The sequence below is a fragment of the Camelus bactrianus genome, chromosome 9, assembly GCF_048773025.1.
Source record: "Camelus bactrianus isolate YW-2024 breed Bactrian camel chromosome 9, ASM4877302v1, whole genome shotgun sequence".
Taxonomy (NCBI): domain Eukaryota; kingdom Metazoa; phylum Chordata; class Mammalia; order Artiodactyla; family Camelidae; genus Camelus; species Camelus bactrianus.
Window position 1 is genome coordinate 10,796,162 of NC_133547.1, and position 22,962 is coordinate 10,819,123.

General features: G+C 43.0%; 1 protein-coding gene and 1 long non-coding RNA gene across 5 annotated transcripts in view; one reads left to right on the plus strand and one right to left on the minus strand.

The window, feature by feature from the left end:
* The window catches only part of LOC141578587 (uncharacterized), a 107,197-nt gene that overhangs the window by 46,895 nt on the left and 37,340 nt on the right, over positions 1-22,962 (plus strand). The window lies entirely within an intron of this gene.
* Positions 3,709-22,162, minus strand: LOC105062889 (cell adhesion molecule CEACAM1). 4 transcript variants are annotated; one of them, XM_010947306.3, is made up of 8 exons: positions 21,967-22,162; positions 17,573-17,932; positions 13,649-13,927; positions 12,512-12,790; positions 8,114-8,243; positions 7,340-7,392; positions 6,631-6,662; positions 3,709-5,619 (listed from the first exon to the last, which is right to left on the minus strand). In XM_010947306.3, exons 1-8 carry the CDS (start codon positions 22,049-22,051, stop codon positions 5,500-5,502), a joined length of 1,338 nt encoding a protein of 445 aa, XP_010945608.2. In that variant the 5' UTR covers positions 22,052-22,162; the 3' UTR covers positions 3,709-5,499. The 4 variants fall into 4 exon arrangements, with proteins under 4 accessions (XP_010945608.2, XP_010945607.2, XP_010945610.2 ...); XM_010947305.3 differs by having other exon boundaries at positions 7,340-7,440; positions 21,967-22,161; XM_010947308.3 differs by lacking the exon at positions 7,340-7,392 and having other exon boundaries at positions 21,967-22,161.

Sequence of the window (22,962 nt, forward strand, 5' to 3'; positions counted from 1 at the left end):
TGATCTTAGAGGAAATGCTTTCACCACTGAGTATGATGTTAGCTGTGGTTTTGTCATATATGACCTTTATTATGTTGAGGTATGTTCCCTCTATGCCCACTTTCTGGAGAGTGTTTATCATAAATGAATGTTGAATTTTATCAAAACTTTTTCTACATCTATTGATATGATCATATGGTTTTTATTTTTCAATTTGTTAATGTGGTGTATCACATTGATTGATTTTACACATATTGAAAAATCCTTGTATCCTTGGGCTAAATCCCACTTGATCATGGTGGATCAATCCCACTTGATCCTTTTAATGTATTGTTCAAGTCGATTTGCTAGTATTTTGTTGAGGATTTTTGCATCTATATTCATAAGTGATATTGACTTGTAATTTTTTGTGTGATATCTTTGTCTGGTTTTGGTATCAGGATGGTGATGGCCTTGTAGAATGAGTTTGGAAGTGTTCCTTCCTCTGCAGTTTTTTGGAATAGTTTCAGAAGGATAGACATTAACTCTTCTCTAAATGTTTGGTAGAATTCACCTGTGAAGCCATCTAGCCCTGGACTTTTGTTTGTTGAAGTTTTAAAATTACTGATTCAATTTTAGTGCTGGTAGGCATTTAGATCTTAAATGTACAATTTGATTTGTGGTAACTGTGCACACCCACGTAATCACTACCTCAATTGAGTTGTAGATTATTTCCATCGGCCTAAAGAGCTCCCAAGTGCATCTTCATTGTTAACTCCACCCTCTATGGTGAATTCTGACAGCATTAATTACTACTGCCTATTCTTGAACTTCCCTTAAATGGCATCATATAGCATGTGCTCCTTTGTGTCTGGCTTCTTTTGTACAGCATAATGTTTTGGGGACTCATTCATCTTGTTTTAGCAGCAGTTTGTGCCCTTTTTATTTCTGATTAGTATTCCCTTGTATGGATATACCACAGTCTGGTTATCCATTCACATGCTGATGGATATTTGAGTTGCTTCCACTTTTTGGCTATTATGAATAATGCTGGTGTGAACATTTATGTATAATTCTTTGCATGGGTATCTATTATAATTTCTCTCATGTAAATACCTAGTTGCTGAACTCTATAAGTACATTTAACTTGATAAGAAATGCCAAATTCTTTTCCAGAGTGGTAGTGCCATTTCATGTTTCTACCAGCAGTATGTCAGAATACCAGTTTTTTCCCAACCTCACAGCACTTGGTATCATTAATCTTTTAAAGTTTAGCCAAAATTTCTTTTCAAATATTTCTCTGTGGCTGCAGAATAGATTATTCATCCTCATGTCTGTCTCAGGGAATATTCTCGCAACTCCCACATTTTTCAATACTACCTATGTTTTAGGCCAATGTTTCCTAACATAGAATATACGTTAAGAATCATCTAATAAATAAGATTATACTGTATAGCACAGGGAAATATATACAAGATCTTGTGGTAGCTCACAGTGAAAAAAATGTGACAATGAGTATATGTATGTTCATGTATAACTGAAAAATTGTGCTCTACACTGGAATTTGACACAACATTGTAAAATGACTATAACTCGATAAAAAAAAATGTTAAAAAAAAAAAGAATCATCTAGGTGTTTTTCAAAACACTCAAGCCCAAGTGTCACTCCAGACATAATGTATCGGCTTCTTCAGTGATGGTTTGTAGGCTTAGTATGTATATAAAAAATGTTTCCTAGGTAATTCTGACTTATACTCCTAGCTAAAAACCACTGCTATTAGTCTTAAGTCCTATCTGTTATAGCAGAGGTTCTCCATCATGGCTACACATGAAATGCATCTGGGAAGCTTTGGAAAAATTACCAGTGCCTGGGTTCCCCCGCACACCAATTAAATTAAATCTGTGAGTTGGGTCTGAATACCAGTTGTTTCTAAAATTTTCCCGGTCATTCTATTGTGTAGCCATATTTCTCATCAAATTTCTCCCTGTCGTCTCTTGTGGCATTTTCCATTTCTATTTTTATATTATGATAATTTTTCATGTCTTATCTCTTGTCTTAGGCTTTATGTTCCCTGGGGTAAGGGCCCTGCATTTCTCATTTCTGTATCTTTCATGGGGTCTAACACTGAGACTTATAGCACAGTAGGTGCTCCCTAAGGATTTCATGAACACATAGATTGGCCAACAGGAAAAAGATTCTCCATTACAGGTGAGTTGTATCCTGAACCTCAGGTTTACATGTTAATACTACAAGGTCTTTGTCCTCCCTATGGGTGGAGTTGTTGCTTGTGATGACTGATGTGGGTAACTGCTCTGTGAGATAATGATGCCCTGTGCGGTGCTTGTTTTCAGGCATATTACTGGGACTAAGGAGTCTATGTGTATATGGGGTAGAGGGTAGGATGGATAAGGAGACAGAGCTAATTAGATTGGAGGAATTAAACTAGAGAGTAGTGGGAAAGAAAATAAGAAATATTAGTGAAGAGGAAGAAATCTGAACTCATCTGATAGGCCAGGGGAAGACACTGTAGGTCCTTGCGTGGGACAGTGAACTAGTTTTTAGGAAGGTAATGAGGCAGTAGTGTGCAAGGAAGATTTCAGTAGAGTGACCAAAGATGAGAATTCAAGCAGTACCTCCAGCAGAGGTGTTGAGGGCGGGGGTTATTTAGGTGTATGGGAATGGGGAGAAGGACATAACTGAGAGACGCTAAAAAAAAAAAAAAGAATCAACAGGCTGTGGCAACGTATCAAGTCTGGGAAACAAAAGAACAAGGGCTGAGGAAGTAGTGGTGTCACTGAGAAAAATGAGTGAGCTGTGGGGGAAAGCCAGTTTAGATGGGGAGTAATTTGAGAAGGTATTTTGATGTGAGTGTCATGCATTCTGTGAAGTAGTCAGGGCTAGAGATACAGATGAAGGACTTATCTGCAAAGAGATCATGAAAGCTGTGGAAACAGGGTTGTGTGGCTGGATTCACGCAGGTTTGAGTAAGAAATCTGATGTGGGGGTGCAATGGGGACACTTGGAGGAGAATGACCAGGAAGGAAAATGTTGTCTGTGGTCTCAGATGTTGTAAAAGTGAACCATGTGAGGACAGAGAAAATACATTTGAATTGGCCAAGCAATGGCTACTGATTTTATGCTGCTTCAGCCTTGTATATGGAGGCACCACTGCAGAGGGCCAGGAGGAATCAGGTGAGGAGGAAGGGGAAAGACAGCACACATTTCAATTGCTTAGAAGTGAAGGAAATGAGATAACAGGCTAACGCTTGGTGGAATTAGTAAATGAAGGTTATCCAGGTTGGAAGAGATCTGACCCTCTGAGGGGACAGAAAGAAGGAACAGGGTACGAGGAAGAGGGAGGGTGCTACAGAGATTTCTACACACCTGAACCTGTGGGGACTGTTGGGAGTGAAAGCTGTATCGCTGCATCTGATTCACTGGAGCCTCTGTGTGGAAAGTGTGATTTCTTCCTAGGGAAGAGGCTGGAGATCATTTGCTCATGAGATCATCTTCTTTCCTAGAGGAAGACAGGCAGTTTCTTCAGGCAGGTTGTAGCTATGGCTTGTTGCTTCCAGATCAGCTCACTTTGTTAGCAGGTGTGCAAATGAATTGAGCGATTCTCTGATCACTAGAGCAAATATCTGTGTACTTAGACATAGGCTCACTCTGACTCCCATTTAAGCAATTTCTCCTTCTTCTGCCTGTAAAGAAGACATTGTAGAAAGTAGTACCAACTGTGAGGCACCATGTTGATGTCTGGTATATAATTTTTATTATAAATATAGAGCAAATTTTACAAATAATTCAGAAGCAGCCTTAGCCAGGCAAAATTAAATAACAGAACAGGGTGGATGAGGGGAGTTATATACAGAGTGTCAGGGATGGAAAACCCTGAAGAGGTACCTGAGTACAGAGAGCTCCCAACCAACCCTCTTTGAGGGGGCCTCTTAGACACAGCATGAGATCAAGTAACGAATGTGGAATAAAACTCTTCTCTCAGCAGCCCCAAGGAGGTTCCATCTGTGCAGAAGAAGGCTGAGTGGGAAGTAGATGTGCCTCTCCTTCTCCTGCCCTTCCTTTTTATGCTGACACATTGGGTCTCATAGACCCTGTGGGAGAAAACAAATTTCGGACGCTTTCAAGAAGCCTAGGGCTGAGTTATAATCCTCCCCTTATGTCCTAAGGAGGATCAGCACCAGTGCTGCTTTCTAGGTTGTAAACAATGCCAACAGCATGAGTGGTAGTGTTCTCTTTAGGGCACTCCTGCTTCTCAAGGACCAAGCACACCTTAGCAGAGGCCCAGGTTTCCTGAGAAGGTGAGTGGGGCAGACAGATGGAATGTGCACAGGTGGAAACATGGAATAGAATGGTGTTGATGATTGGTCTGAGATGCCTAGAAACTGAGTGAGACCCATTTCTAGCCATTGATGTAGAAAACTGCTTCTTCTTCTTTTTATGTGGAGCCCCTGACATAAAAGCCTTGAGGAGCTCCTGGGCAGAGGGATTTGAGGGGTTTTGATGTCTTCTGTCACCTAAGGCAGTCAGATTGGCTTATGCAGCAAATTAAGTAAACATAACCCCTTTCACATAAACAAGCAGTTACAAAAATTAAAGTGGTGGAATGTCTCAGAAGGAAGGGAAAAAACCCCAATACCCCAAATTGTGCATTCCTTAACCATTATTTAGATAATCTCTGAAGGGTAGCTATCTGATTCCTCTCCCCAAACTCAGCAGACTGTCTCTGTTAAGAGCTGATTTTTCCTCTAAAGCGATAACCTCTCCCTCCAAGGGCATTTTCTTGAATACAGCCCATAAAGTTATTAAAAACAGTATGTGCGTTTTTTTCCATCAGGAATCACATATGGACTTTTGAGAAGTTGTTTTCTAGTTGCTCTGGTAGGTTTTCTGAAGACAGGCTTTCAAAGGGTTTAGGTGTTATTCTAGCTAAGTAGTAGGTTGCTCAGGCCTTGGTCCTGCAGGTAGACAACCCTAAAAGTGGATGAAGGTATAGAATTTCCCAGTTCAGAATTGGTTATATTTGTATTTTCCTGTGAATGGAGGGTTCACACTGGACTTCAGAGAGCTAGGAGGAGCTTTTCCTTTTGCTATTTCTCTCCTTTTCTGGCACATGTGTTTCAGTGCATAATTCTCCAGGTTATGGCAAATTGAAATTAGACTCCAGTGGGACAGGAGAGGTGGGAAGGGATAAATGTGTTCTGAATAGGCAAGTTTAAAAGCAGTCTAGGTCAGGAAAAGGGGAGGGGCAGAGGTTCTGGCAACCTCTCCCAAGGTCTGCTTTGCCAAATTTCAGTTACAAAAGTCTGTTTCCTGCAGACCTCCTCCTGGATGTACCTTTTCATCTCTTAAAACTGAAGTAAGGGGCTGTGACCAGGCAGCCTGGAGGAGCCTCATTAGGGGGTTAAGGGAGGGAGGGTGGGGAAGACACTCCTCCCATTTTTCCTGAGGGTAAAGGGATCTCCTAGGGATGGGGAGGAGGAGCTTGGAATAAGTCAGCAGTACAGAGAGCAGGACTGGTTGCATCACTTCTTTTTCACTTCTGAATAAACCGTTTCTGAGGCTGTTAAGGATGGAGAGGCTGAAGTTGGTTTCTTTGATTCCAGGGCATTGAAGTTCAGGGAAGAATATGCAACTTCGTCAATCTGAAAGGCAGGAGCAGGGGTCAATTGAGTCAACATCACAGGCCAGGCCCTCACCTTGTCTACTGTGATTCAGCACCAAATGCTTTCGGCACTTTGAAACTTTTGGCTTAGGAGGAGGGCTTTTGTTACCCATTATCTCTGCTTGCTAACATCCTGTTGAATGATCGTTAGGAGAGATAGATTATGGAATTCTACAATGGAATACGATGATACAGCAGTGAGAACAAATGAACCACAAAGGCATACAACAATATGAATGACTCTACAAAACAATTTTGAATGAAAGAAGCCAGGCACATGTAAGGATATACTGCGGTTTTCACTTATATAAGAATATAATCATGTTAAACTAATCTAGTGCATTCGAAGGTTGTTATTCTTTAGAGGGAAATAACTAGAAGGTTTTGTATATGTGTGTTGGGGAGACAATTTTTTTTTAATGATTTGGGTACTGTTTACATAGGTATGTGCAACTTGCGAAAACTTACACATTGTTGAAAAATACTTAAGATTTAAGCACTTTTCAGTATATATGTGTATTCTATTGAAAGGTTAAGATGAGAAAATTCATTTCAATAGAATTATTAGAAAGTAAAGGAGCCATTAGAATGGAAATTATCATTTGACAGTAAGAGCAGGGTCAGATTGGAGGCAGAGGAGGGAGGATAAGCCAGTGCCTTCCTTGTGCTGGATATTGTGCTGGTTGCTTTAGATTTGTTATAATATTTAATTCCTTGACCTTCTCTTCAAGGTAAGCATCATGCCAGTTTTACAGATGACAAAACTGAGGATCAAAGAAGTTAAGTTACTTGCCCAAGGTCATGGCTAGGATTCAAGTCCACATTCTTGCAGTGATGTAGACCCATGGAAGTAATTAACCAATACTTCTTTGTTTGTTCTGAAGTGAGGAACTTTGACCCAGACTGGATCTTATATTGTCTTCATGAATAACCCATTCTACACAGAGATATTTCCATGAGAAAATGAGCTGGTGAAACTGGCTGTGCTTACCTTGCTGGGTGAGTTGTCAGAATGTCCCTGACCTGGGGAAGCAAAAGAGAGTTACCAACCTATGAAAATGCAGACCTGACTTAAATCCTCAGAACGTGGTGTTCCTAAGCTATTGTGACTTCCAGGTAAAGGAGGTGGCAGGTGGTGGGAGGGTAGGCTATAGAGGTGGCCCATGATCACTTAAGGAATTCACTTCCCTCAACCTGTGGTCCAGACCCCAGGGCATTAGACCAAGGAGGGGCAGAAGGCCTCAGTTCACTTCTGAAGATTTCTTCAAGTTCACAAGGCCTGAGATTTGCCCTGGCGTTTCTCAGCAACAGGATCAAGTGGCAGGGAGGGACATTGAGGCCGACAGCACCCAGAGCACCAAAGGCAGGGAAACTCTCACCAAAGGAGATGCCCACATGCATAAAAGAGTCCGGAGGGGGTAGGATTAAGGATGAAGAAATGGCTCCTGGAAACATGACCAGCTCATGGCCTGCTGGCTTGCCTGGCCTAGGGGGAGTGAGTTTCTCTTCCGGTGCTGTGTCTCAGGGGAAGCTTTTGCAGTAGGAAGGGTGCGAGGATCTATGTCAACTTAAGATTGGGACATGGAAATACCCTCTGAAAATTCAGAAGGTACGGATCATTTGGAAATCCAGGATTCCCTGCTAGGGCAGGGCACATGGTAGAACATACCAGCTCTCACTGGGTAAGTGGGTTTACTTACTGTGGTTGGAGTCTGAGGATTTGTGCTGTGTGAGATCATGCTGGTCACTTGCCCTAAATAAATTCCAGATGCTGTTATTCCCAGGCATAGGATCTTTGCTCCTTGAATTAGGAAGGACACTGTCAGCATGATACCTTGGGGCTCCTCAGTGTTCATTTATTCCTTGGTCAGTACTCTTTCCTCTCAGGCCCTCCTTCTTCAATCTATGTATGATCCCTGCTAGTGTTTACTTGTTCCCTGTTTGCTGGCCCTTCACGTTTTGGGTGACCTATACAACTGTTTCTGAGCCTGTTTCTACCCTGACATCTTTCCCCTTTTGTAGGCAGATGCTGGTTATTTCTCACTTTATTTATTGCCTAAGAGGCCTTTGGTTGTGTCTGCTTTTCTTAGGTTCTCTTCCTGTCCTATCCCCCAGTCCCCTCCTGCTACTATTGTCCACTGGGCATGTGACTCCCTTCCTCCCGCTTCTCCTTTCATTTCCTCATTAGTTTTCCTTCTTGGATCTTGGCTTCCCTGACTGGAGACAGAAGAACATAATGGCTCTCACCCCTCTAAACCAGATGGGGATGGGAATAACCATGTCCGAGAGAGAGTGGGGTAGGGGAAGCATGACCACCAGGGAAGAAGAGACCCGCAGGAATTAGTGCTGGGAAGCAGAGCTTTAGGAAGAATGAGGAGCCGATCCAGGCCAGACACAGAGATGAAGTCTCCTTCCCTCTCCCAAGCGTGGCAGTTAGCCTTGGAGAAAGTGGAATGAGAGGAAAGGCATCATACCTTCCAGTATTTCTGACATACAGAAAATACACCATGGCTGCTATCAGAGCTACCCCAGCCACGGCTCCAATCACGATGCCGGCAATAGCACCATCTGAGAGGCCAGAAGAACTTCCTTGTGTTGAATCATCTGTCATGGAGAGAAAAGAGAACAGTGAATGAAGGTGATGTTGTTTTACAGTGGAAAGTGCTCTGGGAAACAACTCTCAGTATAAAAAAATCTCCACTTGTTTCTTCAAGGAGTAAATTTTCTGTGGGAGGTTGCTGTGAGGGGATTAGCCAACTATATCCTTGCAGTTCTTTTCTCTTTGACTGTATGTCTAGGTTGGTGGTCAGATTTGCCTCAGTTCTATCCTGGCCTTTCTGTACTCAGATATTTTTGAAGCCTTTAGAAATATAAGAAGGATTGATGGCGTTTTTTTTTTTGTTTTGTTTTGTGTTTTTTGTTTTTTTTGTTTTTTTGTATATTATGACTTCTTACCTTTTCATGGCTGCATCTTTCCCTGAGCACCATCCATGAATATGTGCCTCTCAAGTGTCTTGTGGTGGGGACTTAATTGATGGAACTCTGAATTCACTACCCCTTTGCACAGAGACTACCCTTCCCACGGGCTCCCAGCAGGGATACGAAGTCAACCCCAATTCTGTGAGAAGTGATTTTTCTGTGATGAGTGACTCTAGTTCAAGGACTTCCCGCCAGCTTTGCAGACAGTCTCTAAAACTGCACTGTAATCGAAAACTTCCTTCCTTCCCTTTCTCTTTCTCAAGAGTCAGATATACATCATGGTCTGAGGACCCTGCCAGCTTCCTCCCTCTCCTGCCCCGCTTTCCTTCACATGCATTTTCGGAAATGAATGTCTTGATGTCTAATCCTATCTTGGCTGCATCTCGTGGGATGAAAACTAACATACTAGATATGAAACGCTGCACTCAACTCCTTTTTTTCTTTCCCATAGTTAGTCAGTAACATGTCCCACTGGTCATTTGTGTTATGCCTTCCTTCCCAAATATATATAATACCTTTTGCCTCTGTTTCTTCTTTTCAATTTTGTTTGGCCTCACCATTCTACTCAAGATGAAAATTAATGCTGGAGTTGCTACTGTTAAGAGGTACTTACTATGTGCCAGGCTCTGTGCTACATATTTCCCATATATCTCATTTAATTCATATAATAACCCTGTCAGATAGACACTATCTCCATTTTACAGATGAAAAAACAGGCTTGCATTGGTGAAAAACCCAAAGTCAAATGGCTAATAAGAGGGGGCCTTAGAGGTAGGAGTCCCTGATTTTATAGAGCCTAATGATAATAGTAGCAATAACAGCAGCTAACATTTATGGAAAATTTCCTCTGTGTGTGTATTTGCTAAGGGTTTAATTGGATATTACAGTAAATCTGTGAAACAATACCATGAAACACGTACTCTTATTGCAGTTTTCTGTTGAGGAATCTGAGCCTTGGAGAAGTTAAGACTCTTGGGCAAGAATTTATAATTGTAAATACTTACATTAAGAAAGAAGAGATCAAATCAAAAATCTAAATTTACAATTTAAGGGATGAGTTAAAAAAGAAACTAAACCCAAATCCAGAAGGAAGGAAATAATAATGATTAGAATGGAGATAAATCAATTAGACAATGGAAAAATCAGTAGAGGAAATCAATAAAACCAATATTTGGTTCTTCAAAATGATTAATAAAATTGACAAATATTTAACTAGGTTGACTAAGAAGAAAAGAGAAGATTCAAATTACTAAAATCAGAAATGAAAATGGGAACATTAGTACCAATTCTACAAAAATAGTAGAAGTATAAGAGTACTATGAATAATCATATGCCAGCAAATTGGATAACTTCTATGAAATGGACAAATTCCTAGAAACAAAAGCTACAAAAATGCAGTCACAAAGAAATAGAAAATATGAACATATAAAGAGTTTAAATCAATAAAAACATTTGACAAAATTCAGTATTCTTTTATGATAAAAACACTCAAACAAGGAAAGAAGGAAAGAAACCACCTCAATATGATAAAGGCCACATATAGAAAACCCACAGCTAACCATCATCCTCAATGGTGAAAGACTGAAAGTTTTTCCTGTAAGATCAGGAACAAGACAACAATGCCTGCTTTTCCCACTTCTATTCAAAATAGTATTGGATGTACTACCCAGAGCACCTGGGCAAGAAAAAGAAATAGAAGACATCCAAAATGGAAAAGAATAAAATGATCTCTGTTTGCAGATGACACAACTTTATGTACAGGAAACCCTAAAGATTCCCCACAAAACTGTTAAAACTAATAAACTAATTTAGCAAAGCTGCAGGATACTAAATCAACATGTAAAATTTAGTTGTTTCTATATGTAAACAATGAAACATTCAGAAAGGAAATCAGGAAAATTTTATTTACAATAATATCAAAAAGAATGAACTACTTAGGAATTAGCCAGAGAGGTAGAAGATCTATACACTGAAAAACTATAAACAAACACTACTGAAAGAAATTAAAGAAGACATAAATAAATGGGAAGCCATTCCATGCCCATGGATGGGAAGACTTAATATTATTAAGATGACAGTACTATCCAAAGTGATCTAAGATTCATTGCAATCTCTGTCAAAATTCCCCAATGGCTTTTTTTTTTTCTGAAATAGAAAATCAACCCTAAAATTCATATGGAATTTTAGGAGTCCCCCAATAGCCAAAACAACGTAGAAAAAAGAAGAGTGGGAGGACTCACACTTCCTGATTTCAGAATTTGCTGCAAAGCTAATCAAAAGTGTGGTACTAACATAAAAACAGACATACACAACAATGGAATAGAAAGGGCAGAAATAAACCCTTGCATATATAGTCAGATGACACTGATGAGGGTGTGAAGACCATTATATGAGGAAAAGAGAGTCTTTTCAACAAGTGGAACTGGGAAAACTGGACATTTATATGAAAGAATGAAGCTGAGCCTTTACCTAACACCATATACAAAAACAAACAAAAAATTAACTCACAATGACTCAAAGACCTAAATGTTAGAGATAAAACTAGAAGAAAAACAGAGAGTGACAGCGTCATTACTTTGGATTTGGCAGTATTTTCTTGGATAGGAAACCAAAAGCACAGGCAACAAAGAAAAAAATTGATAAATTGGACTTCATCAAAATTAAAAAGTTTTGTGCATCAAAGGATACTATCAACAAAGTGAAAAAGCAACCCATAGAATGGGAGAAAGTATTTGTAAAACATATACCTGATAAGGGCTTAATATCTGTAATATGTAAAGAACTATTACAGTACAACAACAACACAATTTAAAAATGGGCAGAGGAACTGAAGAGACATTTCTTCACAAGAGATATACAAATGGCCAATAAGCATATGAAAAGACACTCAACATCACTAATCATTAGAGGAATGCAAATATAAACCACTAAGATATCACCTTACACCGTTTAGGATGGCTATTAAAAAAAGAAAAACCAGAAAACAACAAATGTTTGCAAGGATGTGGAAAAATTGGAACCTTGTGCACTGCTGGTGGGAATGTAAATGGTGCAACCATCATGGAAAGTGATATGGGAGTTCATCAAAGAGTTGAACAAAGGATTGACATTTGATCTGGCAATTCTACTACTTCTAGGTATGTGCTCAAAAGATTGAACAGATGTTTGTACACCCATGTTTAAGCAGTGTTGTCACAGTAGCCAAAAGGTGGAAATAATCTAAAAGCAATCAACCTATGAATGATGAACAAAATATGGTATATATATATATATATACACACACAAGGAAATATAATTCAGCTTTTAAAGGAAATGAAATTCTGGTACGCTATAACATGGATGGCACCTTGAAGACATAATGCTAAGTGAAATAAATTAGACCCCAAAGGACAGTTATTGTATGATTTCACTTATACAAAATAACTAAAATAGTCAAATTCACAGAGACAAAGAAAATAGAATGGTGATTGCCAGGGTTTGGGGTGGGGGAGGTGGGGAGTTATTGTTCAACAGGTACAGAGTTTTAGTATGGTAAGGCGAAAAAGTTCTGGGTGGATTGAGTTAATGAGTGCACAACAGTATGAATATACCTAATGCTGCTGAGCTATACTCTTAAAATCATTAAAATTATATTTTATGTATATTTTACCACATTAAAAATGGTAACAGGAAAAAAGGAGGAATCTTGTGAAAGATCACACTAAAATGCCAAATGCAGGATAAGAAATTAAGTATATCTGATTTAGAGACTGAGCTCTTACCCATTTTGCCATTCTGTTTACTACAATGGTCTCTTATTTGATATTCTTCGCCCTGTGACCTGTATCTAATTTGCACCCACTGGTAGGGTAGTCCTCCCAGGAAGATGCAGCACGGGGCAAGTGGTCACTCACATTTCACTTCCAGGCTGAGGACGTCACTCTTGCTGGAATAGCCCAGGTTGGAGACCTGGCACTGATAATTCCCGGCATCCTCCCTCCTGACAGGGTGTATGGTGAGGGTGCTGTTGCCCTGGGACAGCTTCATCCTCTCTGTGAGCAATAGACTCTGGCCATTGAAGAGCCAGGAGATGGAGATCCCAGTGTCATTTGTAAGACAGGTCAGGAACACGGTATCCTCATATTCTGTGACATTGGTGTTGCTGGCTTGGATGGAGGGCTGTGCCACTGGGTCTGCGAAGAAACAGAGGAGGTGACTGGTCTGGGGCCTGGGGCCGCACTCCTTCCTCAGAGATCTCAGCCACTCCTGGGGTCCAGTGAATTCTGTGGAGGTGACCCAGAGGATGGCCCTGACCCTGTGAGCAAGGTCGTGGGTCTCTCTTCAGTGATAATCTGTGAGGAGGAGACTGCTCTTCCTCTCTGAAACCCAGACACCCCAGGATGGCCCCTGGCCAGTCTCCATGGACATCTCTGTGGTATCAGTACCAGGAACCGCTTCTCAGCCCATATGTCTAGCATCCTCCTTATCAAGTGGAGTTTTTCATTAACTTTCATTGACCTTTTTCCCAGAATTTTCTTGACTTTAAAAAAATTCCATTCCCCTTCCCTATATACACTTCCATGTATGTTGGGGAAGGCAGGCTTGCCAGCTCTGTGCATCTCTGGGCCAAGGGAACTTTCCATAAAGTAGGAGAGGAATTTAATTCTTGTTAAATAATTTACTAGGGAATTAAGGTGGCCCAACCCAGTCTCCTGGCCTATAGAAGGGTTATAATATCCCTCTGATCCAGGAACAATCTTGTTTTTAGAATCCCCTCATTTTCATTCATCCTAAGTCTGAGACATTAACCTGATTCTCCCATCACAGGATGGTGATCCTGAGCCTCTCAAGACAGGAGCAGCTGTTCCCTCCCAGTCTTGGCTCAAGGCTAGGCCTGCCCAGATTTGCCTGGGCCAGGAAGTCATGGCCAGCCTGGTATCTATGGGTGAGGGTCCATGTACTTGGACCTGAGAGGAGTGGGTGTGGCCTGGCCTCTGGCTGTGTAGATTTAGGCAGGCTACCTGGGCCGCATAGGAACAGAGATTACTCACAGAGGATATTCAGGGTGAATGGGTCACTGCGGCCGGCACTCACTGGGTTCTGGGTTTCACACACATAAGGTCCAGTGTCATTCCTTGTGACATGGAGTAAAGTGAGAGTTCTGTTGTCCTTGGACAGTTCCAGCCTGGCGCTGTCAGGGAGGCTCTGATTGTTGATCCACCACTTGTAGGTGGTGTTCTGAGTCTCAGGTTCACATGTTAACACTACCGTGTCCTCGTGCTCCAGGGGGTTCGAGTTGTTGCTGGTGATGATGGGTGTGGGTAACTTTGCTGTGAAGATAAGAGAGAGAACATTGCCTGTTTTATACCTTTGATTCCTCCAAAAGCATCTTCAATCAGAGTCGTCATTTCTTAACCTCTAAGCAAAGCTGAGTCCTTAAAGAATAAGGCAGGTCTGTGTATCACAAGACAAATGCATGAAACTCTGAGCTCACTGAACATACGGCCACCTGCTCTATGTCCGGGAGGAAGCACAGACTTCCTCAAGTGTCAATTAAGTATCAGCGTTTCATAGCCATAACATAAGCCTGGGGGTCGAGGTCACTGTTTCCTCTCCTGGTTTTTCACTGACTTGGTGACTGCCTGACTGACCTTGGGGTGCTCACCTGGAACATGTGGGTTCCGAGTACCTTCAAGCTGCACAGACCTACACTGCCTGGTGGAGATGTGTTTTCACTGAGGCCTCGATTTCCAAGGTACCCTGGAGATGGGTAATGATGGACCATCTCATGGTCCTTAAACCTTGAGAAGACCAAGCAGCATGGGTGTTTGGAACTGGGTGTTTAAGCAGAAATAATACACAGGAAGACCAGAAGCAAGCCTGGTGTTCAGTTCAGTATTCAGTCTGCAGGGCCATGAGGTGGGGCAGTTCTGTCCAGGTGTTAAAGATGACTGATGAGACAGTGAGCCCATAAAGGGTAGACAAGTCCAGTTAATGATTAGAAAAGAAGGAGAGGGACAGGCAGGAGCTGATTGTCTTTGGCAGCAGAACCAGAATCTCTGCCCTTGGTCTTTAATGTCTCTTCTCCCATTATTGAGGGCAGGTAAGGACCGTGTCAATCTTTCCTGAATACTCTTAGACAGTAGCAAATACAGACAGGGTGAGTTGTGGAAAGTGAGGAATCATGAACTTGCAGAAAATTTAGGCCTCATCGACCATCTGTTTTTGGCAATTATGAGATAGAAATCTGAGTAGAAGTTAAATTCTGAAAGAATATGTGAAAATCATTATTAATGCCCCAAAGATCTAAGACCAGTTTCTGAGGAATACCTCTGTAAGGTCTTAGACCAAGTTCTGCAGTCCAACCAGGATCACATTATGATCAAAGGAAGCTGCCATAGTGGTTTGATCAGGAACTACCTGGGTAGAGATACGTGAGTCCTGTTAAACTGCAGAATTGATCAGGAGAAGTCTGAGTCTCTGTTTTATAAAGGAAGGAATGATCTAAATTACTAGAAATGATATGTATCATGTTGATAAATTTAGGAGAAGAGGTCCCTATCACCAATTTCTATGGACGATCAGGTAAATGGGAGGAGAGCAACAAAGGCATGTGGCATGCTTTCTTTTCTTTTTGCCTCAAGAAACTAGAATTTGATCAAACTTGTCCGAATTGGGCAGAGGCTAAGTGAAAGGACAGTGGCTCAGGCATCTCATTGTCGGAGAGCATCCCTTCCTATGATAAAGGTGCCATCACAAGGACACACAGACAATGGAATAGGCACAGCATCTGTCAGCCACCTCCCCTCCCTGCCCCCCAGGAAGTCTCGAGAACCACTGGGAGGAATGGGAGCCTCACACCAGGGTGAGGATGTGAGTCACAAGTCAAAGAGGTGAAGTGAGCCCGTGAGCCACTGCAGACCTGTCCTTCTGCCTTTGACTCCCTGGTTGAGTCATGTAGAGAGTAGATGGAGGGGTGGCATATCACTCTCAAGTGACATGTCCCACTTGTTGGTGTCATGGAGGGAAAGAGCCCTGGACCAGGGCAAAGCAGAAGTTCATTCTCCTGGTGACCTGGGGAAACTGGCTCAGGTTGGAGCCTCACAGAGGCTGCTGCTCCCACTGATTTCTGTGTCCTTTACTATTGCCCGGGAGAGTGGGCCTGGCCACAGGCGTTAGCAGGACGGGAGCAGGGCAGTCAGCCGTTTGCGGGAGTATTTGTGGAGGGCTTAAGGGTGGGGGCTCTTTTCAGAGCAGAACCAGTCCCAGCTGGAATGAAGGAGGAGGAAGATGAGAGACACGGAAGGAGCAGAGAGAGCGAGAAATGTCCATTTACGAGTGACTTCAAAGTGGAGGTTACAAGTGATTTCAAAGATTCAAAGATCCAAGAGTCCCACAGCTGCCTAAAGCAGGACCCATGTCACCCTGGCAACCCTCCCATGGCCAAGCAGCCTCACAGTCATCGTGAGACTTGGCTCCCAGCCTGCTTTAGGGGCAGGTGGTCAGAGGATGGAATATGGGTCCCATCCCTGAAAAGACAGGAACAGGTGTGGCCAAAACCTCCTAGGACTCTGCATGCAGATTCCAGTGTCTGAAGAGATTATAGATCATTCATTCATTCTTATTTATTCCATCCTTCCTTCATCACAGAGAGATTGAGAGTTTGTTACCTGCTGGGCGTTGTGCTGGTTGCAGGTGTAGACTGGGGATTGAGGAAACCAAGTCCTTTCCATTTTACTCCAGTGAGAATGACACCCAGCATATTAGGAAATAAACATTTGATTTCTAATCCCGGACAAGGAGCTTATGCATTAGCTGCCTGACAGGGGCAGGCCTGGACTCTCCTGTCACTGACTCTGATTGTTGGTATAAGTAACTAATTTTCCATTTCCTTTCACTTTCCACACCAGCATCTCCTTCTGAGCTGGGGATGTCCAGGTAGATATGATCTGGACCAACAGCTGGCTTCTGGGTCCATAGATGTTCGGTAAGGCTCCTGGGGTTGAGGAGAGGCTGGGGCTGTGATCTAGGCATGACTCTGATTGGCTAGTCATGTCTGTGTGACTCTGATTCAGTGACTGTATCCCCCTGTAACTCAGTTTCTTGCCTGTAGAATAGGATAAGTGGTAAATGGTCTCAGCCTTGCCATGTTGTCTGAATGTTAACTTTAAATAATTCATAATTAACTGACATAAGCTGGGCATAGAGGAGCTGACCAAAAAACTGCATCTACCATTGTTTGCATCCATAGGAGAGGGCTCCCTGGGCTGCAGCCTGGTGGGTGAGGAGCTGCCAGGAGCATCTTCTCTCCTCTGTTCCTCCCTGGGATACTGACCTTCCTCTGGAGTCTCCTCAGTCCTCAAGGTGGTTGGCTAATTGGAGACCTAACCCATCTTGCTTTCCATGCTGAGTCTCAGATGAAGGACCAGGGTCCACCTCTGCTCAGATGTGGCTCTTGGGGTTCAGCCCCAGCTCAGAAGCCTCGTGACTGAGGCAGCTGGGAAATCATTGCTCCCAATTAGCCCTTCCCAAGAGGCCAAAACCCAACAGTGACACAGGTGCTTGAGGGTCTTTGGAATCAGGAGCCCTGGGACAGGGCCTGGGGAGGGGCTTCCTGGGGCTGATCTTCTCTGTGAGGATCCCAGGGGTCCTCAGGCCAGGTCCTGACCGAGTTCTACAGAGTCTTTCTCAGGACCATGGTCACAGTGAAGGGTCCAGGACTGAAACTGATCTCCCTCTGCTAAGTTCCTCTATCAGATTGGTCCTTCTTTCTGCACAGGGTTTCTGCAGGGTCCAGATTCCATGAAAGAATTCTAATCTTTTGAAATTTGTCTCCACTGTGTGTGTCCTATGTTAAATGCCCAAAACCCCAACATGGGAGTTATGCAGAGGGGGATGGAGCCACAGTGCAGGCCTGTTGGTCCTGTGTGACATCACACCACCCTGCACCCAGAGGTCAGAGAGGAATCACTCACGGAATACTTGGAGTTGTCCAGATGCTGCTTCAGAGCCAAACTTATCCGTTGTAACAATTATAGTGTAGTATCCTGTGTCGTTCTGAAAGACATTCTGGAACAGCAGAGACCCATTGGCGTATATTGTCTCTCGGCCGCTGTATGCAGGCCCTGGTACATTTACCTGAGAGCTTACTACATATGATGCAATTTGTTGGCTGTTTTCTACTTTTTGTCCTCTGAACCAGCCATAGCCTAGAATATTCTCTGTCACATTGTAGACAAGTAGAAGAACATCCGTCCCTTCTGCAGCGTTGATGGGCATTGATTCAATAGTGAGTTGGGTAGTAGTGGGCAGGTTCCAGAAGGTTAAGAGTGAGACTAGAAGGGAAGGGAGAGAAAGTAATTCATAATCTCACCTATATTTTGGGATGGAAAAATGGAGCCCTGGGTCCAGAGCAGGTCTCTTCATCCCTCAGCCTTGGTCTATTTTTATAGTGTGTGTGTGGATTTACGGTCAAGATGGCTGAGTGGTAGGAGGACCATGAGCTTGCCTCTCCTCACGACTACAATGAAACCACAACTGAATGCAAAACAATCATAAAAAAAAAAAAATACTAGAACCTAGCAAAAAAGATCTTCTGCAACTGGAAACATTCAGAGGGAACCACAGCAAGACTGTAGGAGGGGTGTGCTTGCGATTATAATTGGGCCTCATACCCCCCGGGTGGGTGACCCACAAGCTAAAGAATAGTTAAGTCACAGAGGCCCTCCCACAGAAGTGAGAGCTCTAAGCCCCATGTCAGGGTCCCCAGCCCGGGTTCTGGCATTTGGAAGAGAAAGAGACCTCAGGACATCTGGTTTTGAAGGCCAGCAGGGCTTGGCTCTGGGAGCTCCACGGGACTGGAGGAAACGGAGACTCCATTTGCTTGGGAAGCCTACATGGAAACTCGCGTGTGCCAGGTCCAAGGGCAGATGCAGTGATTTCATAGGAACCTGGGCCAGGCCTGCCTGCTGGATTTGGAGGGTCTCCTGGGGACATGGGGGACAGCTGTGGCTCACCCAGGGGACATAAAAGCTGTTGGCGGGCATTCTGAGAATGTTCATCTACAGGAGCTTTCCTGGAGGCTGACATTTTGATTGGATCATTAGCACCAAGACCTAGCCCCACCCAACAGCCTGTAGGGAAGCCTCAGGCCAAACAACATACAGGGTGGAAACATCTGCAGACTTCCTGAGCCACAAAGGCCTCTAGACACTGCCCTACCCACCAGAGGTCCAGGACCAAGCTTCAGCCAGCAGTGCACAGGCACTGGCTCTGCCTGCCAGGAAACCTGCATAAGCCTTTAGTCCAGCCTCATCCACCAGGAGCAGATACTAGAAATAAGAAAACAACAATCCCAAAGCCTGTGGAAGGAATCCACAAACACACAGAAAGATAGACAATATGAGGTGGCAAAGGAATATCTTCCAGGCCAAGGTACAGGATAAAATACCAGAAGAAGAAATAAGTGATGAGGAGATAGGCAATTTATCTGAGAAAGAGTTTAAAGTAATGATGGCAAAGATGTTCAGAGAACTCAAGAAGAGTATAGATGCACAGAGTGAAGTTTTTAGCAAAGATTTGGAAAATATAAAGAATACCCAAACAGAGTTGAAGAATAAAATCACTGAATTGAATAACACACTGGAAGGAACCAAGAATAGACTAAATGAGGCAAAAGAACAGATCAGTGATCTAGAAGACAGATTAGTGGAAATCACTGCTGCAGAACAGAAAAAAGAAAGAAGAATGAAAAGAAATGAGGATAGTTTAAGAGAACTCTGGGACAACATGAAGCACACTAATATTCACATTATAGGGGGTCCCAGAAAGAGAAGAGAGAGAGAAAGGACCTGAGACAATTTTTGGAGAGATAATCACTGAGGACTTCCCCAACTTGGGAAAGGAAACAGTCACCCAAGTCCAGGAGGCGCAGAGAGTACCACACAGGATCAACCCAAAGAGGAACACACCAAGGCACATAGTCATCAAATTGACAAAAATTAAGAATAAGGAGAAAATATTAAAATTAGCAAGAGAAAAGCAACAAATAACATACAAGGGAATTCCCATAAAGTTATCAGCTGATTTTTCAGCAGAAACTCTACAGGCCAGAAGGGAGTGGCACGCTATATTTAAAGTGATAAAAGAGGAAAACTTACAACCAAGAATACTCTATCTAGCAAGGCTCTTGTTCAGACTTGATGGAGAAATGAAAAGCTTCACAGATAAACAAAAGCTAAAAGATTTCAGCACCACCAAACCAGCTTTACAACAAATGTTAAAGAACCTCCTCTAGTCATCAAACCATAAGAAAAGAGAACAAAAAGAAGAAAGGGAGCGAAAAAAGACCTACAAAAGATTGCTTTGGCTGTTCAGGGTCTTTTGTGGTTCCTTATAAATTTTGGAATTGTTTGTTCTAGTTCTGTGAGGAATGTCTTAAGTATTTTGACAGGGGTTGCATTGGATCTGTGGATTGCTTTGGGTAGTGTGGCCATTTTGATAATACTGATTCTTCCAACCCAAGAGCATAAGAAATCTTTCCATTTCTGTGTGTCATTTTGGTTTTCAGAGTATAGGTAACCTCCTTGGTTAAGTTCTAGTTATTTTGTTGTTTTTGATGTAATGGAAATGATTATACTGGTTATAAAATTCTGGTTTTTGAAGTAAAAAAAAAAGTGAATGAAGGGCCGCAAAGGGCAAAATATCCTTCTTTCTTATGGGTGAGCTGTATTCCATCACATATATATGTATGCTGCATCTTCATTGTCTGTTCAACTATTTATGTGCACTTAGGATGCTTCCATATCTTGGCAATTATAAATAATGTTGCTGTTAATAGCAGGGTGTACATATCTTTTTGAATTAATTCTTATCTTGTGGTTGGCTTTATTCCTTTGATAACTATGTTAATTTAAAAAGCTAAAGCTCTAAACGTTCTTAGAAACAATGAATAGTACATATATGTAAATTAAAAAATACATGTGCAGTAAAAAAAAAGAAGAAATTAACTATCAAGCCATGAAAGACATGTAAGAAACATAAAAGGCATATTACTAAATGAAAGAAGCCAGTCTGAAAAGGCTACAAACTGTACGATTCCAACCTAATGACATTCTGGAAAAGGCACAGCTATAGAAACAATAAAAAGATCATGATTTCCAGGGGTTTGGGGAGAAGGAGGGAGGGAGGAATAAATAGATGGAGCACAAGGGATTTTTAGGGCAATGAAATTACTCTGTATGATACTATAGTGGTGGCTGCATGTCATTATACATTTGTCAAAACCCACAGAATGTACAACATCAAGAGTGAACCGTAATGTAAACTGTAGACTTTGGTTGATAATAATGTGTCTCTGTGGTTCATCAATTGTACCAAATATGTCACACTGATGAGGGATGTTGAGGGTAGGGGAGTATATATGTGTGGGTGGGGAGGGCTATATGCGAACTCTCTGTGTTTTCTGCTCAATTCTGCTGTGAACCTGAAACTGCTCTAAAAAAAGAAAGTCTACTAATAAAGTAAAAATAAAAATAAAAATATAGTGTGTGTGTGTGTGTGTGTGTGTGTGTGTGTGTGTGTGTGTGTGTGTGTGTGTGTGTGTCTCCTACTGGTTCAAGTTCAGCAGTGTGACCCCCATTACTTCAGCCACTCTGATCTTGTTATTTCCTCTGTTTCCCCAGGTGCCTGCTTGGCTCACTTCCTCTCTGCTCTCACACGCCTGCTCACCCTCAGGGAGTGGGTTAGGAGATGCTCTCCCTGACTACCTGCTCTAAAGACCCTCTGCCTTCACTTTCTGACCTTTCCCCGCTCTTTTTCCTTCATGACACTTGTCAGCACCTGACAGCACATTCTAGATCTCTTTGCTTGTCTGTCTTCCTTCTCACAGAACGTGAGATCTTTGGGCAGGGACTTGTCTGATCTTGGTTGTAACCCAGTGCCTGGAACAAACTGCAACACCTGTGGATGAATGAATGCGTTTTCCTGGGACTCTCCACATCCTGGTGTTTATTTGTCAGTTTCTAAGGGTGGTAAGTAAGGACAATGTTTAGTTTCCTGGTTTTGTTTTTCCCTGGAGTGTGACCTCCTGATATAAACTGTTATTGTCATCAGTTTTCAAAAACCATTGCTCAGTGATGAAGCTCAGTAACTTGTAAAACATACAGTAATTTAGGTTTTCCTGCCCTCTACCAATTTTAGTTCATCGAGATTTTCCTGTTGCCGAGCTCCCTCCCTCCATCCTACCCTGCTCCCCTGAGATCCAAACAGAAGCCCTCTGTCCCCTCTCAGAGCCCTGTCTCCCCAGGAGACCCCAGCCAGACTCTGTTCTCCCATCTCTGCCCACTCCCTGCAAACTGTCCCCTCTCACCTGCCAGCAGGACCCTCTGCCAGAGGACGTGCCCTCTGTGGGCAGGGGCTGAGGAGGGCTCCATGGTGTCTTCAGTCTGCTTCATCCCTGCCTCTGTGAGAAGAGTTTCCACTCCAGAAACACCCACAAGCACTGCTGTCTGATGTGTGAGCTCTGCTGTCCTTCCCCTCTCTGTGCTGGGCCTCCTCCTGGGGCAGGAGTACATCATGGGTCATGTGGGCTGGGGGCGGGGTCTGCGCCCAGGACACTCCTTCTCTCTCCCCTCTCAGTCCTGCCTCCCTTGTCCCTTCTTTTCTTGTCCCTTGCTGTTTATATTTCATTCCCTTTGAACCGCTGCTGTTTCTGCCTTTTTCAGCTTGACTTCTCACCCTAGAAACCCACACACACATACACACAATTTGCCATTCGTTGGGGGAGCACAGTCCTGGGGTTCAGTGTCCTGGGCATTTCCCACAGTTTCCAGTTGTGGTGCATCGTCAGCCTCCCTGCCACAGTCCCCTCTTCTCCTTCTGGCTTTTCCCTTCTGAGAAGGAGCCCTGGGGCTACATCAGGAGCACTTATCACAGGATATCACCCACACTGTGCATTGGAATCACTCTGGAACTTTATAAGGAGTGTAAATGCCCAGGTGACACCTTAGAAATGCTGTTTCAGTAGCTGCCCAGGTAATGTGTATGCCCAGCCAGGCTGAGACCCTGTAATATGGGCTGAGGCCTCTTTCGCTCTCCTCTGCACACAGAGGGTCTAAAGATCCTGTTAAAATACAGATTCTGGTTCAGCAGGTGTGGAGTGGACCCAAGAGTCTGTATCTAACAGTCTTGCAGTTGGTGCTGATCCTACTGGGCTGTGGAACACACTTATACTAGCAAGGCTGAGAGGGGCTCCTGTCCCCTGAGAGGCCGACCCAAGTATCCCAGCATTGGCTTCTGCTGTATTCTGGCCTGGGGTCTGGCCAGCCCCACACAGACACTTAGAGGTCCCCAAACAAAGATATTA